Source organism: Colletotrichum siamense, assembly GCF_013390195.1.
Source record: "Colletotrichum siamense strain Cg363 chromosome Unknown KSG_Cg363_contig02, whole genome shotgun sequence".
NCBI lineage: Eukaryota > Fungi > Ascomycota > Sordariomycetes > Glomerellales > Glomerellaceae > Colletotrichum > Colletotrichum siamense.
In genome coordinates this window covers 5,701,979-5,719,784 of record NW_023501015.1, presented here as the reverse complement: position 1 = coordinate 5,719,784, position 17,806 = coordinate 5,701,979, and the positions used below count along the sequence as shown (strand labels likewise).

Here is a 17,806-nt window from a genome sequence, read left to right as displayed (position 1 = left end):
GGAATGATAGGTGGTCTTTCATATAATCCCTAAAAAATTGCTTTCTGATAGTCCTGCAAAATCGGATTATGATGGTATGTATTAATCTAGTTGCCGGACAGGTAAGCGCGTACCTGTATGCACGAGTGCAGGTGGGTTCCTATTCTATTACTGCCGACAGTTCTGTCAAGATGTCTCTCGGGAATTCCTTCACAGTATGGCTGGGTTGTTCATCATTTCAATAACTCCAGCACCCGTCGAATTGGCGTCTCCAACCCGTCCTCCAGTGGTGAGCCCGATCCATCGTGAGTACACTCTCTCACCAGGAGTTGTCGAAGTGAGTTTCTCCATAGAAAATTCGTATTTACCATCAAGCTGACTGTCGATTTCAATCTCCCAGCTTTCCACGGCTGATCCGGGTTCCAGTGGGACTGCAGTCCCAGGTCCCTGGGGACTAACTTTGACAGCCGAACAGGCAGAAATGACTGGCTTTCCATCTTCAGCGAGATAAACGCTGGATGTCACATTCAACGACTCATCAAGATGATAGAAGAATACCAATGAGTATCTGCCGACGTTCGAATGGCCCCAGTACCATTGGTGCAGGTTATTCTGGAAACCTGCTGTGCCCCAGTTCTGTATAGTCATGTTGTCAGAGCAATCCTCTCAACAAGGGGACTTGGAAAATTACCTGATAATGATATCCAGAGCCAGAGAAAGAGAGATCAGTTCCGTTGATGGTTAAGTTGACGGTGGCGTCTGAATCTGGGATGGTGTTGGCCCAGGAGAGATATGGGGCGAAGTTGAAGGAACCTCCAGGAGTGTTGAGCCCACATGCGACGTGAGCGGGAGCACGGGAGCGCATGGTGATCTTTCCCGATATACCAAGTTGTGGCAGGTCTAGCGTGAGATGATAGACTCCCAGGTCAGAAGATCCAAACCAAGTCATCGCTCCATCATCCACAACGCCTTGCGACCCATCACCGACAGTGCTCAGCTGAAGGTCTCCAACAGGAATGGGGGTGAAAGGAAATAAAGTTCCGTTAGGCCAAAGAATCTGGAGTAGGACTGCGCTCGACTCGGGAAACCACCCCGGATAGAACTGCGCGACGAGGAGGGCATCTGCGTTATGAGACACGGCGTCAAAATACCACCACTGGTAAGCCGACCCATTGTTGACCGCGATGTGAGGTCCATCAAATGCTGAAAGGCCAATAATGCTGTCTGCTGCTGTAGTACCATTGAACTGCCCCGTAGGTATTACATATGTTTGAGGCTGTATGGAGGCAAGGGCCAGTCCGCTCAGCATCGAAAGACACAGTGCACTGGTTTTCATATTGGTAGAAATCTGAAATCCGGGTAGAAAAGATTCAAGTTGAAACTGAAAGACGTTGGCGAAAGACGTTGATCGTGCTTTTGTCGAATGTGTTTAGCCTTGGATGGAACAGACTCAGCTGATGGAGATTTCACCGATTGCAAGCAAGTATTGGAATGTCTATGGGCTTTTATATGCTCGATATAGCTGAAGTTCGGGTTCTCAAATCGGGCAAAGCCCACATGCGGACGAGCACGAACATCCGCAAAGCCGCTCGTTGACATGATATTACGAACGACGTCGTCTGCGACCTCTCAGCTCATTGGAGACACCCATGGTTGTATTATGGAGCTTGGGAAATCGATGTGGCTGAGTCTAAATCATGCTAGCTTATAGTATGGATATGTGGCGGCACCTGCCCACAGGTGCCACAGGTGGCCTGTGCGGCCTAGGGGCCCTCTAGGCCCTTCTTCTAGCCTCTAGCCTAGTAGACAGCCTACTTAGCTAGATTCATATATATTATATTATTACCACTTATTTACGCCTATGCCTCTATAAGTTATAAGCTTAGTACTTAGATCGCTAGTATCTATAGCCTCAAATTAAGTGTTTTTCTACCCTTATAATATTCTTTTCGTTTTTATAGTTATCTATATATTTATATAATCTAATTTAGCTAGTAAATAGTAATATAGCCTCTAATTACTCTTAACGTATTAAACTACTACTACTTATATAAAAATTCACCTCACTAAGTAATATATTAGATAGTAATACTACTTTATTCTCTATAACTCTCTTTAATATATTAATTAATAATATTTTCCCTCTTAAGCTATCTTATTACTCTACTTATATCCCTCTAAATAACTAGTAATATAAATAAAAATATTAAGACCTTCTTATCTAGTATTCCTTAGCTAAAAAGTGAATCTAACTAATAATCCTAGCTAGTTTTTATTAACGCTACTTTATAATTAAACTATATTAAGAAGTATATTAATAAAGATATCCTTAAGCTTAATAGTAATACTACTATTAAGGAGAAATAAACTAAAGAGTGAGATACTACCTTTATACTACTTATTAGCTTATATAATACTCTTATTAATAAATTACTTAATATAAAATAGAAGGATAATAATAATCCTTTTATGCTTATATAAGCGCTTAAGAAGTATATTCCTAAGGTTTCTAAGGATACTATTAGCGCTCTTATTAATAAGTTTACTAAAAGCTTTACTTAGAACTATAAAACTTTTTATAATACCCTTAAGTATATTTAGTACTTTTAGACTTATATTACTAACCTTATAGGTAACTTATCTAACTATCTATAGGCTATATTACTCTTAAACTACTTTAAGACCTACCTACTAAACACCTATAAGTATTATACTAATAATAATAAGAAACCTATATAGACTAATATTATTAAGACTATTTATACTCTTACTTAAGATAAAGAATAGAAGATAGGTCTATTACTCTATAAGGATAGATCCTAGCCCTAGTTATTAAACTTATATACCTCTTATATTAATAATAATAGTAATAATATATTAAACAATAAAAATAAGGCTTCCTATATTTACTATAATATAAACTACTTATTTAAGAAGTATTAGATAGCTTATCTAGAGCTAATCCTATTAACCTATAAGAACTAAGTAAGCTTTCTTAAGAAGGCTAATAAGTATAAGTATAATAAGGACTATTAAGGAGATAGTATTAATATTATATTAACTACTTTTATCTTTATAAAGAGCTTATTTAGTATTCTTAGTAGCTTAGCCCTTATTAGTATTACTATATAAGATTACTATATTACTAGCCCTCTAATTTATATTATTATTAATAGCTATATAATCTATTATAATAATATTATTATTAACTCTAAATACTCTAGTTATCTCTTCTATAATATAGAGCACTTTATAAAGTATACTCCTTATAATAACCTACTTCTCTTTATAGCTACTAATAGAGATAATATCTATCTCCTTAATATTAATATTATATTCTTTTAGACTTATAATCCTCTTAACCTATCTAAGATAATTAACTAAACTATTAATAATATTAAGTATAGCTTATTAAGTCTTACTAACTTACTTAGCTTTAGTAAACTTCATAAAGCTAGTATTAACTATAACTATAAGTTTAATAGCTTTATATATATAAATAATGCTCACCTTATTAGTAAGGTTAAATAGATTATAGATATTATAGTTCTCTAGACCTATATAACTGCTAATATACTTATTAATACTATTATTACTCTTATTAGTATTTATTATAACCTTAAGCTAACTCTTAAGATAATATACTATTACTTAATTTATACCTATCTATCTAGAGTTATTAAAGCTTACTATTATATAGGTATTATATTTACTAAGGAAGAGATAGAGAACTTTCACTATAAGGTATACTATCTAGCTAAGTTAATAGAAATTATTAGCTATAATTCTCCCTTACCTCTTACTTAGATTAGAGAAGAGATATATCTTAATCTTATTAAAGTTAAGCCTCTATTAATAACTAATAAGCGTTATACCCTATATTTTCTTAATAAGTATAGTAGATATTACTAGCTTATTCTTATGCTTAACTATTACTATAAAGTTATATATAATACTATTAAGAATTTCTATAATATATTTAATAATATAACTAGCTTTAACGTTAAGACCTAGGTTTATAATAATACTCTAGAGTTTAAGAAGGTTTTTTATAATCTATACTTTACTAATACTTATATTAAATATATTATTACTAATATACTTTTTATAAATAGCTCTATTAAGTATACTAGAAGAACTATTATTAAAGCAGCTTATATATAGTTAATTAATACTAACTTACTTAAAGAGCTTTAGGATTACTTACTTAATTTAACTATTTAAATACTTAACTTTCTTCCTTAAGATACTAAGGGTAAGATAAGCCTTTATAAGATTATAGTATAAGAACTTAACCTTACTGCTAATTATAAACTACCTTATATTAAGTATCTTTATACCTTTAGCTATACTACTTATATCTATAAGAAAGGTGTTAACTACTCTCCTTATTCTAAAAAGATAGAGGCTTATGCTATAAAGAGATATCTTATTAAATATATATCTCTCTATAGCTATATCTACTATATCTATATCTTAGAGAAAAAGAAGGTTATTTATTACTATAATATTTACTTTTATAAAAGTCTAATAAATATAGTTTTTTAACCTATATATAATATGCTAATTACTAATAATATAGAGTATAATATGCTGTTTAATAAGCTAGATCTCTAGATCTAGCGTAGTATAACTATAAGTACTTCTAACCCTCTTAAGAAATCTCTAGAGATCTCTACTATAATACTAATATTTTTAAGCGCTAGTAATAACGCCCTTAATATAGCTATAGAAGGATTAGACCTAATAATACTACCTCTAGATGAAATTATGCTTTACTTAACCCTATAATCCTTTTTAGAGGATAATATAATTACTATAAACTATAATGAGAAGGCTAATAAGTATTATAATAGTAATAGTAACTCTAATAAGTCTTTTTGTAGTATTATTAATTAAGAACTAGATAATATTAACCTTACTTATAGATAGTGAATTTATAGAGAAAAAGGTATTAAGACTTCTTAAGATAATAAGACTACCTCTTTTAAACCTTATTAAAGTAACCTTAAACTTCTTAGTTACTATAAGTAGCTCTCTAATATCTATAGCTATAATAAAAAGGCGTATATTACTACTAATATTTAGGTATATAATAATATACCTAAGTACTCTCTTAATACCCTTATAGCTACTGCTATCTCTAGAGCGCTTCTATAGAGCTATAGTATTCTAAAAACTTATAATTAAGCTAAGGATAACCTTTACTAGCTATAGTAGAAAGAAGCTTATAAATAAGAAATCTAGTAGTTTATTATAAAAGAGGTCTATAAACTTATCTACCCTCTTTATAACGCTAAGGTCCTTCTTAGCTAATAGGTCTTTAATATTAAGACTACTATTAATAATATTATTACTTAGTTTAAGGCTTACTAGGTTATATATAGTAACTTTAAGTATAAAGATTAAGCTTCTTAAGAAGTTTATATAGTAGTTACTATAGCTATAGCTCTTTAATTATTCCTCACTATTACTGCTCTTTAAGGACTTAAATATTAGATATATAACTTTAACTCTGCCTTTTTTATAGTATTAGTTCTTAATAATATTAAGATCTATATTTATTAACCTACTAGCTTTAGTATTAATAATAATAAGGTTTAGCTTCTTAAGAAGGCACTTTATAGTTTATATAAAGCTTCTCTTTAGTAGTTTAATCTTATCTACATTAAGATAAATAAAATTAGCTTTATTCTTATTAATAATAAGCTCTATTTATTTATAAATAAGGATTAATATGCTTATACTTTAATATATATTAATAATAACGCTATTATTACGCCTAATAAGTAGTATATTAAGAGTATCTATAATAATCTTAAGAAGGTGTATACTTTTAAAGAGCTTAGTGAAGCTATATAGTTCCTTAGCTTTTAGATTAAATATAGTATTTTAATTAAGAAGATCTTTCTCTCTTAATATAAATATACTAAAGCTATCCTCTATTAATTTAGCTATTAGGATCTATAGCTTATAAAGACTCCCTTCCCCTCTTATAAAGAGCTTCCTATTTAATAGGATAAAAATAAGTATATTATTAAAGAGGCTGAAGAGTATATTAAGAAAACTAGCTATATTAACTAGCTTATTTAAGGTATTTATATTAATATTACTTACTATATTAGTAAGCTCTATTAAGCTAATAGAGGCTTATCTTAGATATATTTATACTTTACTAAGCACCTCTTCTATTACTTCTAAAGAACTATTTATTATAGTATTATTATTAATAAAATTAATCTAAATTAAACTTTAGCTCTTTATAATATAATAGATACTTTTTTTACTAATAACTAGCTATCTTATATTTTAACTAGAGGATATATTATCTTCTTTAGTAGTACCTTTATTACTTAGAAGACTAAGAAATAGATATTTATTACTCTTAGTATAATTAAGGTAGAGTTTATAAACTTAATACTTATTAGCTTTATTTTTAAATAGATTAAGAGATCTATTAAGTAGATATTTAATACTAAAATAAATGCTCTTATTCTTCTCTTTATAGATAGTGCTAATATATACTTTTATATTATAAATCTACTAAACTAAGCTTATACTTATTATATTAACGTTTAATATAAATAGATTATTAAGGAAGTACTTATAAATAGGACCTTTATACTTTACTTTATTAATAGCTCTAAGATAGTTACTAATAGCTTTATAAAGTCTCTTAAGGTATAGAAGTATTATAACTTTATTAGAATACTTAAATTAGTAGATAGATTAGAGGATAATATAGATTAATATTAGCTAGTTTTAGGATTAGTTTAATCTAAAGCTTTAAGCTAATTAGAAAATAGGGATTACTTAGTAGTTTAACTAGAGATTAACTAAGTTAATATAAACTTAAAAACTTCTTAGTTTTAAGCTTTTTAGCTTTTAATAAGATTTCTAGCTTTTACTTACTTTATATATATTAATAGTTACTACTAAGCTTTAGAGCTTAAGGGGTAGTGTAGTAGTATTTACCTATAGGTGCTATAGGTAGCTTATGTAGCCTAGGGGCCCTCTAGGCCCTTCTTCTAGCCTCTAGCCTAGCAGACGGCCTACTTAGCTAGATTCACACACATCATATTATTACTACTTGTTTGCGCCTGTGCCTCCATAGGATAAATCGGAATACCAGATTTGTTCTTATTCGACGTGACCAGGGTGGGTTAGATTGCTTCGTACACCAATACCTCTCTTTCCCCAGTTGATGCATGAATCGGCCGAACTTCGTTTTGAAGATCATCTGCTATATGCAATTCATGTGATGTACGAACTGACTACTCGGGAGAGAGGAGAAGTGTCCAACACGTGCGGCAACTGGCTATAATCCATAAATCCACACGCTCACTGCCGATGGAAACCTAACCCGATGTTTCCGGAGAGCGCAATGTGTTTCTTGATACTCAAGGCCATTGAACTTCACTGTCAACCAACAAAGATGGCACGAAATCACGCTTCTTTTCCAACTCCTTTTTCTGGCGTTCAGGCATGCTATGCCTTAACATTATGCAGCTTTTTGTTTCCCGTATTACAAGGCGGCTTCGCGCTGGTGCTTTGCGAAATGCTACCTCCACCAAGTCTAAACCACAGACTGCTTCACTTCATGTTCACTGTCACCTAGCTGTGCGCAATTCCATTGCCAACAACCGGAGTCCGATGATGATGAAATCTTGTCATAATAAGAGTGCGGCTTCTTAAAAAACTAGTTGGTTGATTATTCGGCTAGCCAGAAAGCAGTAAATTTCGTCCGAAGCTCGGGTAATATTCTAGACGCATGACGATTCGGATTGGCCTTCCCGAAGATAGCTTGCTTCGCCGCAACGCAGCCTCTGTACAAGGATACTCAAGTAAACAACAATGACTGACCTAAACCAGATTTCCTTTTCGAGAAGGTCGGGACGTTTGCATGCTGATATAACGATTCCAGCAAATTTGTTACTGCGACCGCGAATAATTTCTATTTCGTCAGGAGAACGCCCGCATTCACGGCTAACCATTGCCTCTCAGAGATTGCCTATGTTTCCTGTGCTAGAGTGACTACTTTTCCTGCGGTTGTGTACTCTATCTTACTGTCGTAGTTATCGTCGTTGCTGCTATCGTCGGCGTCGTCTTCGCTACCATCGTCGTTATCTTCGATAAGAGTAATTAAGTACAAAGGAAAATTAGGCGGTCTCGACCCTTATCTGTAGACCTCTGTCAGCACACTGCTGTGCCGTAAGGCAACATGGCACGCGTCACGGAACACGAAGTTCGGGAGCAAGGTCTCAGAAGTTCTTAATAAGAACTGCGTGACCTGCACTGGTCTTTTTTGATTTGGCAACTGTTCTGCACCAACACAGACTTGAACCTAGTAGAGATGTCCTGTCCGTCGCTGAGCGACCAGTCTTTCGGACCCCGCGTTCATCCAGAATGTCGTTCCTTCGACTTCACACTTCAGTTTGAGGATATCCTTTTTGCCTGCATTCCGTCCGCTGTGTTTATCCTCCTCGCACCAACGCGAGTCGTCCATTTGCTTCGCCAACCGACCGCCTTCGCAGTCCGTTCTTGGCTTCTGCTTGCCAAACTAGTATGTGTCTTCCACGTCTCGCGCTTGAGCGCCATTCCATCACCACCGTCACTTGCTTATTGTTTTCAAAGTTGGTCCTAGCCGCACTTCTGGCTTCGCATCTCGCCTTTCTAGCCCTGCGATCGCAAACCCCCAATTTCCAGACGTCTGCATCGGTTTCCGCCGATGTTTTGATTCTCATCGCCATCCTCACCATCGTTCCAATTTCTCTCCTTACTCATCAACGCTCGCCTCGACCATCAACTTTACTCAGCATATATCTTTCCGCCTCAACCATACTTGGTATTGCGCGTGTTCGAACAACATGGCTACTAGATCAACGAAGCCCTATTCCGGCCCTCTCAACTGCTGTTCTGGTGTTGACGATCGCGTTCCTCATTCTGGAGTCGATCGAATCGAAGAAAAGACAGTCAGAGCCCGAGATATCGTACAGCAAACTCCCAACTCCTGAACAGACCAGCGGCTTCTGGGCGCGGACTTGCTTTTGGTGGCTGGCGCATACCTTCTCACTTGGATACTCCAGAGTGCTTTCTCTCGTAGATTTGCCCAGCCTTGATATCGTTTTGGAAAGCCGCCATCTGCACCGCGATCTGTCTATAGCTTGGAACAACAGTAGGTGCTATTAAAATTTAGCTGTCATCTGAACCGAAAGCTTCTAGAAACTTGCTAAGCCATGAACCCAGATGACCAGCAAAGAAAGAACAGTCTACTGCGAGCGTGCATCAAGAGTTATTTCTTGTCCTTTCTTTCTCCAGTCATACCGCGACTATGTCTCTCAGTGTTCACGTTCGCCCAGCCATTTCTCATCAACACCACTGTGAGCTTCGTCGGCCAAGAGAAGCCTGATGCCAACTTCGGTAAAGGGCTCATCGGCGCATGGGCTCTGGTTTACCTTGGCATTGCTGTCAGCAACTCGATATTCCAGTATCACAATCTGCGCTTCACAACGAGATTGCGCGGAGGACTGGTTGCACTCATTTATCAGCAGGCAATCAACACTCGAGAGGCGGACACGGGCGACATAACTGCGGTTGCCCTCATGGGCACTGACGTAGAGCGCATTCACATGTCAATGTCTGTATTTCACTTGCTCTGGAGCTCATTGCTTGATATCATTATCGCAAGCTGGCTTCTGGGGCTCCAGCTCTCACTTGCGTGCCTTGCTCCAATCATACTGGTTCTTGGTGAGTGAACAGAAACTTTCGGTTTTCAGCCCAGCCATGCTGACCATTAGGGCTCAGTCTTCATTGCCGCGATGTCCAAGGTATCGGTGGCCACGAACACAGCTCAAAAGCACTGGATTGAAAAGATACAAGAGCGCCTTCGAGTGACCACGACAATGCTCAGTGAGATGAAAGCTGTGAAGATGCTAGGACTCACTCAAGTCATGTCGAACACGGTCCAGAATCACCGCACCGACGAGATCGAGACCTCGAAGTCTTTCAGGAAGCTGTTGGTAGCGACGTTATTGCTTTGTAAGATACAAACACCCTTTTTCAGTAGTTGTCGCTAACCCGAAAGCTTAGCCCTCAGCCCGATCAATCTCGCCCCTATCGTGACCTTCGGTATCTACGTCATCATCTCCGTCTACTGGAAAAACGATACCCTGTTGCCGGCGCAGGCATTCACGTCAATTGCTTTAATATCTTTGCTAACTACACCGGTCGTCGCCTTCATTCAGATCTTGCCCATGGTCGTTCAATCGTTATCCTGCTTCGATCGCATCCAAGATTTCTGTAATTACAGCTCTCCAAGAAAGACTAAAGATCAGCGTGTCAACCCATCTTCCTCAAACTCCCAGACAGCTTTGCCAGCGAGGAAAGGGCCTACAGAGCTACCACAGTCCAGCCGTCCCTCTCAAGAACCTATTTTGTCTTTCAGCGGCGAAAGCTTTGGTTGGAAGGAAGAGCAGAGTTTACTTCATGAAATCAACGTTCAAATCCAGCCCAATACTGTCACGACCATTGTGGGGCCTGTTGGAAGCGGCAAGTCAAACCTCCTCAGCGCCATGCTGGGGAACATGATCAGAACATCACCGATGACGAACAGATGTGGAGATGAAAGAGGCTGCAATGAAGAGATCGCATATTGCTCGCAAACTCCATGGCTAGAGAACGGAACAATTCGACAGAACATTCTCGGTGTCTCGGCCTACGAAGAGAAATGGTATGACACAGTTGCGCTCGCATGTGGGCTTGAACCAGACTTTCAAGCCTTGCGCATGGGTGACTTCACTATTGTTGGTAGTCAAGGCGGCAACCTCAGCGGCGGTCAGAAGCAGCGAATTGTGAGTGTTACTGACAGACAAGGACCTCATCTTCTGGTCTGCCACTGACCATGCGCTAACATCTGGCAACTAGGCTTTGGCAAGGGGAATCTATGCACGAAAGCGCATCGTTATTCTGGACGACATCTTCAGTGGGATGGATGCCCGCACTGCGCATCATGTCTCAACCTGTTTGATCGGACGTGACGGACTTCTACGGAGACAGCGCGCGTCCGTTATTATTGCAACTCACAGCCGTAGGTCGCTTTGTCCATGGAGTGCAGCATACTCTAACAGGCATCTAGACAGGATCATGGGCCTAGCCGATAGCATAATCTCGCTGGACGGTGGCAGAGTGCAAGAAATAGGCAGGCCCATGGACCTGGTGCAAGGTCAAGGCTACGTCAGCAAGCTCGGGCTCATGTTATCCCCTGACGAAGATGTTGCCAATGATTCCGCATCCTCTGTTGAGCCTGAGGCTTCTGAGAAGAACCAGGGAGAAAAATCTGAAATGGGGAATCATAGAGAACAGATACACACGGATGTCAGACGGAAGAACGGCGAGAAGGCAGTTTACCTTTACTACTTGAAAAGTGCAGGCTGGAAAGCTATTGTCATGTACACGGCAGCTGTCACATCATGGTCTTTCTTTTCGGAATTCTCCAGTAAGTCTCTTTGAAGCAACACAGCTAGACACGAGGCACACATAGCTGACTCATTGCACTTAGCCGTCTGGGTCAAATGGTGGTCCGAGTCAAATTCTTCTAATGCAAACCAGGACGTCGGATATTTCATGGGTATCTATGCCTTGTTCGGGGTTTTGGGAACACTTAGTTCCTCAATCGCCGCCTGGTTCGCATTCATCGACATCATATCTAATACAGCATTGAAATTGCATTCAGACCTTCTTCAGACTACTGTTTCGTAAGTCAGCCTTTTCGCGATCCCCATGACTATGTATGCAGCAACTAATTTCGCGGCTACAGCGCAACATTTGCTTTCTTCTCCAAGACAGACAATGGAGAAATATTGAACAGGTAAGGGTTCACTGGCTAGATCGGTCTTTGGCAGTACCTGACGTATTCGCAGATTTAGTGAGGATATGCAGCTGCTGGATATGGACTTGCCATCAAACTTGTTGAACTATACATCAAGTGAGTATCAGAGACGTCTTCCACAGAAGCTGTCAACTAAGAATAGTGTCTCGTAGCCGGCGTCACGATACTTGCTAAAGTCATCATCCTGGTCGTATTCTCTCAGTATCTCGGAGGTACCCTACCATTCCTCTGCGCCATACTCTACTTGCTGCAACGCTTCTATCTTCAGACATCGCGACAAGTCCGTCTCCTCGGTATTGAGGCAAAAGCACCTCTTTACACCCACTTTTCCGAGTCGGTAGCCGGAGTTGCCACAATTCGGGCCTTTGGGTGGCAAGAACAATACCAAGCACGCAATTACGAGCATGTTGACGAATCGCAGAGACCCAGCTACACCCAGGGCTGCATCCAGGCATGGCTCACTTTCGTCCTCAACCTAATCGTAGCCGTATTAGCAGTGATACTGGTGGTTATTGTCGTAACGTGGCACCACAAGTTTAGCGCTGGAAGCGTCGGTGTCAGCCTCGTTATGATCATTGGCTTCAGCGAGGTGTTGGCTCGTCTCATTCAAAGCTGGACAAAGCTGGAGTCCAGCATCGGTGCAGTTGCTAGAGTGAGACGATTCGTCTCGGACACTGAAACCGAGTCGGCGGCTGGAAGATGGACACCGCCAGTGAACTGGCCGCAAACCGGAGCTGTGACGTTTTCGGACGTTGTGGCGTCTTATGGGTAAGGACTACTTGTAACCTCTTGACTCGATTTGATGGAATGGTACAACTAACCCCTTAGTAGGTCTGACGCTTCACCTGTTCTCAAGAAACTATCGCTAGCTATCGGAGGCGGCCAGCATGTAGCGATTTGCGGCCGGTCTGGAAGTGGCAAAACCTCCTTGATCATGACTCTGCTGCAAATGACAGACATGAAAGAAGGCAGGATTGACATTGACGGGGTTAATGTCTCGAACCTGCTGCAATCCGAGCTTCGCGCATCCCTCAACGTCATTCCCCAGGATCCATTCTTGATGCCTGGGACTATTCGCTTCAACCTCAACCCTTACGGAAATAGTCTAGATGACGACAGATTCGTTGAAGCACTTAAAAGAGTTGGCGTTTGGTCACTCGTGCAAGATCAGGGTGGTTTGGATACAGAAATGAACGTCAACGCGTGGTCAGCTGGCCAGAAGCAACTTCTCTGCTTGGCCAGAGCCATGCTACGACAATCAAAAGTTTTGATATTGGATGAGGCAATGAGCAGGTAAGTGCTCTGACGATAAAAATGTTATCATACAGTTACTGACATTTCCTCAAGTGTGGACAGCGAGACAGAGGCAATCATGCAGAATATCGTTGATTCTGACTTCAGGGACTGCACAGTTCTTGCCGTAATGCACAGGCTCAAGCATGTCACCCACTACGACAAGGTTGCCCTGTTGGGAGATGGAAAACTTCTCGAGTTTGATACCCCGGAATCTCTTATCTCCGGAGAGACTCAGTTTGCTGAGATGTTCAAGATGAAAGCAAACTAACAAAGTCTCGGTAAACTTAGCTGTGTCTTTATGGCAGGACTCTCGTTTGTTGCACTGAATTGAACCATATACTTCGCGGAGTCTCAGCCTGTTGTGAACAAACCCTTCCCAGAATGAGGTAAAGGACTGAATTATTCCTACGTCGGCCAGTGATCCGGATCAAACCTTGGCCTCCCGTGGTTCGTAGTGCTCCTGCTCAACTACTGGTACGTCTTCTGTGAGGCGGCGTGTTTTTGTCTCCCTCCTGCTTAGATAAAGTATGAGGAGAATCATGAATAGTTGCGCAACGGTCGTGCCTAGACTACTGCGGAACCCAAGTATCCATCGCGGGGCACCTGTCGCTGGGAAAAGCGCGACTTGTGCTCCAGCCATGATACCCTGCCCTATTGCGTTCATGCTTGCCGTTACTACTGCGCGCTCCTCTGCATCGTTTGACATGATAGTGGTGGCCCAGCCCATCCCCATGGGAGACAATGCTGTGTACAAACGTTAGAGTCTCGCGGCGGAACGATGTTGAGGAAGAACCTACGAGCAATAAACCCTTGCAGCATGAAGGCGGCTAGCCTACCGCTCTCGCCCACGTCCCAAACGTTAAGTAGGATCATTCCAACGAACACGGGGATTGTTGTTACAAAGGCGGGAATCCAAAACTCGCCGAGTCGGTCTGCCGCTACTCCAGCAATGAGGGCAGCAACTATCATAATTGCAGACGTGATCGTCGGCAGGGTATTGACCTGAACAATGGAGTAGAGCTCTGGACTGTTCGCACGGAGGTAGAGGGAAAACGGCTGCCCTCCAGGAACGAAGTTCATGTCAAACAGGGTCCACAAGGTGACGAACGCATAGAAATGCCACCGGCCAAGCACCCTCTTGAAAATGCTTGCTGATAGCTGGAGCTGAGGTGGGGTACTTGAGCCTTCTACTCGCTTCTGTGCAATCTTGAAGTCGGCGTCCGTAAGAGTGAAGGGCTTCTTGCGAGATGGAACATCGGGGAAGATGACGAAACCACTGTGAGAGATCAGTACATGAGATAGCAGCCAAAGTCAGATGCTGCTCTTACAAGAATGCGATTCCGAGGGTAATAATGCCGTCGATAATAAAAAGCCACCTATGTTGGTCGTTAGCATGAGTATGTCATCTGCAGAAGAAACACTCTGGTTGCATACCTCCACCCTGACATCCCATGCACTCCGCTGAGGTTTGTATACGCAGCTGCCTGCAGATAGCCGGCAAACATCGTTCCCAATGGCGACGAAATGAAGAATAGGGCGATTCTTCGTGCCACTTCAGTTTTCTTGTACCACGAACCAATCACGTAGATTGTCCCAGTGAAGGAGCAGCATTCGAAGAGTCCAACGAAAAAGCGTAGAGCATATATGGCCTCGACGTTCTTGACAAACGCTAAACCCAGCGTCGCGAGTCCCCAACCAAGCTCAAGCGAAGGCAGTACGAGATTTGCGGGATATTTTGTGAGGAAATAACAAGCCGGAATCATAGCGCCACAATAAGATGCCCAGAAGGTCGCGGTGATGTAGTTCAGCTCATTGCCCCACATCCCAATTTCTTCCCTCATCCCACTGATGATCAAAAGTCAGAGAGTTTTCATACCGATGAAGCATGGGTATGAGCTTACCTCACGTAGGCATTAGTTATAGATTGCTGATCCAGATACTTGGTGAAGAACGATAGACAGCCAAATATGAGGATCGATAGGTCCAACTTCAATACCACTAGCTTTTCCTCGCTTGGCATGTCGGACGGGTACCATCCGATCAGACTCATAAAGCGAATCCATAGATTTTCCTTCAATGGTCTGGATATGTCAGAGTCACTGCCTGCAGAGCGTTCGGCGATAGACTCTGAGCCATTTGCCGCACGCTGTTCATCGTAAACCGCCATGGTCACTTTGCAGCTTCTTTGTGAGGATCGAAAGACGGCAGGATAAGTCCTACTCGACTAAGTACAAGATTTCGGGAATTTCTTATGTATCGCTGTATATGCCCATGTTGCAAGGCCCTGTGATCACGCAAACACGTCGCAGTATGACAGTAGCCGGAACCGCACCGGCATACGGACTATGCTACTCCACAGGTATTCCAATGGTGTGCAGCGAGCTTTCAAGTCAACCAATACCATGGCCCGACAACGATCGATGTCGGGCACGTTCCGACGACTCTCACTGAAAGATCGAATTCATCCATCCACTTCGCTGTCACTTGCAACCAAACATGACCCCGGCATACAAGCAAGACCTCAGAAGTCGCGTGGCAACAGGGATTGGACGCGACTAGGGCTATGATGCGAGATTTCCCATCATGACGTTAGGCTAGGCATATCCAGCTTGCAAAATCCCACCGATTGAGAGCAGGATAACAGAACTGGAATGTTTGAGTGAAAGATGGGAAATATATTTTCCATGCAAATGTTTGCGTGTGGAAACATTCAGAATAACTGTGTTGAATTTGTTCACAATTTTGACCCGGTGCCGAAGCTCTCAGAAAATGATGTCGCCCATCAGATTTGGTGCCATTTCGCAATGACGATATGTAATCACGTCATTTAAGAAGGAATGCCTCAGTCAGCCATCGGTCTCCTTGCTGTCAGATGACAATCTACCTTAGGTAGTAGAAGTTAGCTGTCTTGCCCCAAGGCAATAGTTAACTTATCTCAGGACATCAGCCCGTTCTTAGAAAGCCATCTGCGTCAACACGGTGATGTAGGGGAAATCTCAATGGTAGCTATGACAACGACAGTGATAACTACTAATACTTCTACTACTACTACGACGACGATGACGACGACGACGATCAAAGCGATAATGGTAAAGTAGTTGCTATATTATAAGGAAAATAGGCGTCATCATCTTTATATGCTACACGTTTCAATCTTTTGTAAAGATTAACATACTCCATATGGCTAGAAAATAAGACCCAGATAGCAAAGCTTGAAGCCTGAGCCTGCTGCAACGCCGTTGGCCACAAAGACGATGCTTGATCTTTTGTGGGATCCCACGAATCTTAGTTCGAGACTATTCGAGAAGGTCCAAGGTTTTGCCTTGCTTCGCAGACTCCACAGCCGTGTCGATGATGCGCTGGGCGGTGAAACAGAGCACGGGATCTAGCGGCCCGGTGACCGGCATGCCGTTCTTCTTGCAGTGGAGAACATACTCAATCGGATTGCGGTATGGACTTTGCAAGACTTCAGCAGGGATGTTGGTGACCTCGCGCCGGTCCTTGGTCTGGACGCCCACGTGCGAATCATAGTCATAGCTCGAAATCGTGCCCTCGGTACCGACCACCACGAACCCGCACCTGGGCTGTGGCTGGATGGTCCAAGGGTCTGTGAAGGTGCCCCAGCGGGTCTCAAACTTCGACAGCCCTGTGGTGTACTGGCAGATGGTGATAGAGTGCTCGTCTACCTCGATACCCTCGCCAGCGGACGTCACGGTGGTCACCTTCAGGGGCGCGCGTCCGTCCATGAACCACGTCCCCAGGGTCGCCCCGTACCCGATATAGTCCAGTAGCGATCCGCCTCCGGACTCCTTCTTGTACCACCAGGAGTCCGACTTCTTCCGCTGCACCTCATCATCAGAGACCTCAACCTTGTCGGCGAGGTGGTAGAGTGGACCGCGGTTCCCGCCGTAGTAGTGTACTTGGGTGACCTGTCCAATCGTCCCCTCGTCAATCAGCCGTTTCGTCGTGACGTGGGCCGGGAACCATCTTGAAGGCCAGTTGATCGCAAGTCGCGTTCCGGCAGCGTCTCTGGCATTCAGCATCCGCCTCGCGTCTCGAATGTTAGCTGCGAATGGTTTCTCCATTAAGACATCCACTCCAAAGCTGCAGCACTCCTCGTAGGCAATGGCGTGATCCGCGGTCGCCGGGCAGAGGATGACGAGGTCGGGCTCGGTCTGGCGAATACACTCCCCCGCGTCAGTGAAGACTAGCTCCGGCGCGATAGTAAAAGCCGCGACCGCATCCTTCGTCCGATCTACCTGGCGGTCGCAAACGCCTACGATGTCGACATCGGGATGGTCAAATGCGTTGCGCAAAAGATCGCCCATGTGCATGTGGTCGAAGTTAATGCCAACTACTCTCCAGCGCGCCATCGTGAAAGCTTTGAATCTAGCTTTTCTGAGGCATTCTATGCGGTAAGCAGAAACTAGAGCAAATAAGACAGAGCTGCTGAACAGGATGTGTCTCAGCTGACGTGTACAGTGCGTAAATCAGCCTCTTGGAATTAGCACAGTGAAATGATTTATACCTCGATAGCTCAGAAGTAATGGCAAGCATAAGCACAAAGATGACGACGCTGCATCTAGCAAATCTCCTGGTGATCTTGTCAGCTTTGATGAAAAGGATGACTCCCGGGAACCTTTC

The 17,806-nt window shown here is 41.8% G+C and overlaps 4 protein-coding genes across 4 annotated transcripts; 1 reads left to right on the top strand and 3 right to left on the bottom strand.

Moving 5' to 3' along the window:
* Positions 1-189: 189 nt before the first annotated feature.
* On the bottom strand, positions 190-1,315 carry asqI-1 (Tyrosinase family protein asqI; the record flags this gene model as incomplete). The annotated part of the gene is made up of 2 exons (XM_036635338.1): positions 190-615; positions 671-1,315. The coding sequence occupies 2 exons, from the start codon at positions 1,313-1,315 to the stop codon at positions 190-192; spliced, it is 1,071 nt and encodes a 356-aa protein (XP_036499257.1).
* Positions 1,316-9,215: 7,900 nt separating this feature from the next.
* Positions 9,216-13,430, top strand: atnG-5 (ABC transporter atnG; the record flags this gene model as incomplete). The annotated part of the gene is made up of 11 exons (XM_036635337.1): positions 9,216-9,726; positions 9,784-10,017; positions 10,069-10,829; positions 10,903-11,065; positions 11,114-11,473; positions 11,537-11,732; positions 11,795-11,845; positions 11,898-11,962; positions 12,019-12,634; positions 12,698-13,159; positions 13,214-13,430. The coding sequence occupies 11 exons, from the start codon at positions 9,216-9,218 to the stop codon at positions 13,428-13,430; spliced, it is 3,636 nt and encodes a 1,211-aa protein (XP_036499258.1).
* Positions 13,431-13,589: 159 nt separating this feature from the next.
* On the bottom strand, positions 13,590-15,329 carry SEO1-2 (putative transporter SEO1; the record flags this gene model as incomplete). The annotated part of the gene is made up of 5 exons (XM_036635336.1): positions 13,590-13,906; positions 13,960-14,438; positions 14,491-14,538; positions 14,597-15,007; positions 15,064-15,329. The coding sequence occupies 5 exons, from the start codon at positions 15,327-15,329 to the stop codon at positions 13,590-13,592; spliced, it is 1,521 nt and encodes a 506-aa protein (XP_036499263.1).
* Positions 15,330-16,458: 1,129 nt separating this feature from the next.
* gfo (Glucose--fructose oxidoreductase) lies at positions 16,459-17,535 on the bottom strand (the record flags this gene model as incomplete). Its single annotated transcript, XM_036635335.1, has 1 exon — positions 16,459-17,535. One exon carries the CDS (start codon positions 17,533-17,535, stop codon positions 16,459-16,461), a length of 1,077 nt encoding a protein of 358 aa, XP_036499264.1.
* Between the last annotated feature and the right edge of the window lie 271 nt (positions 17,536-17,806).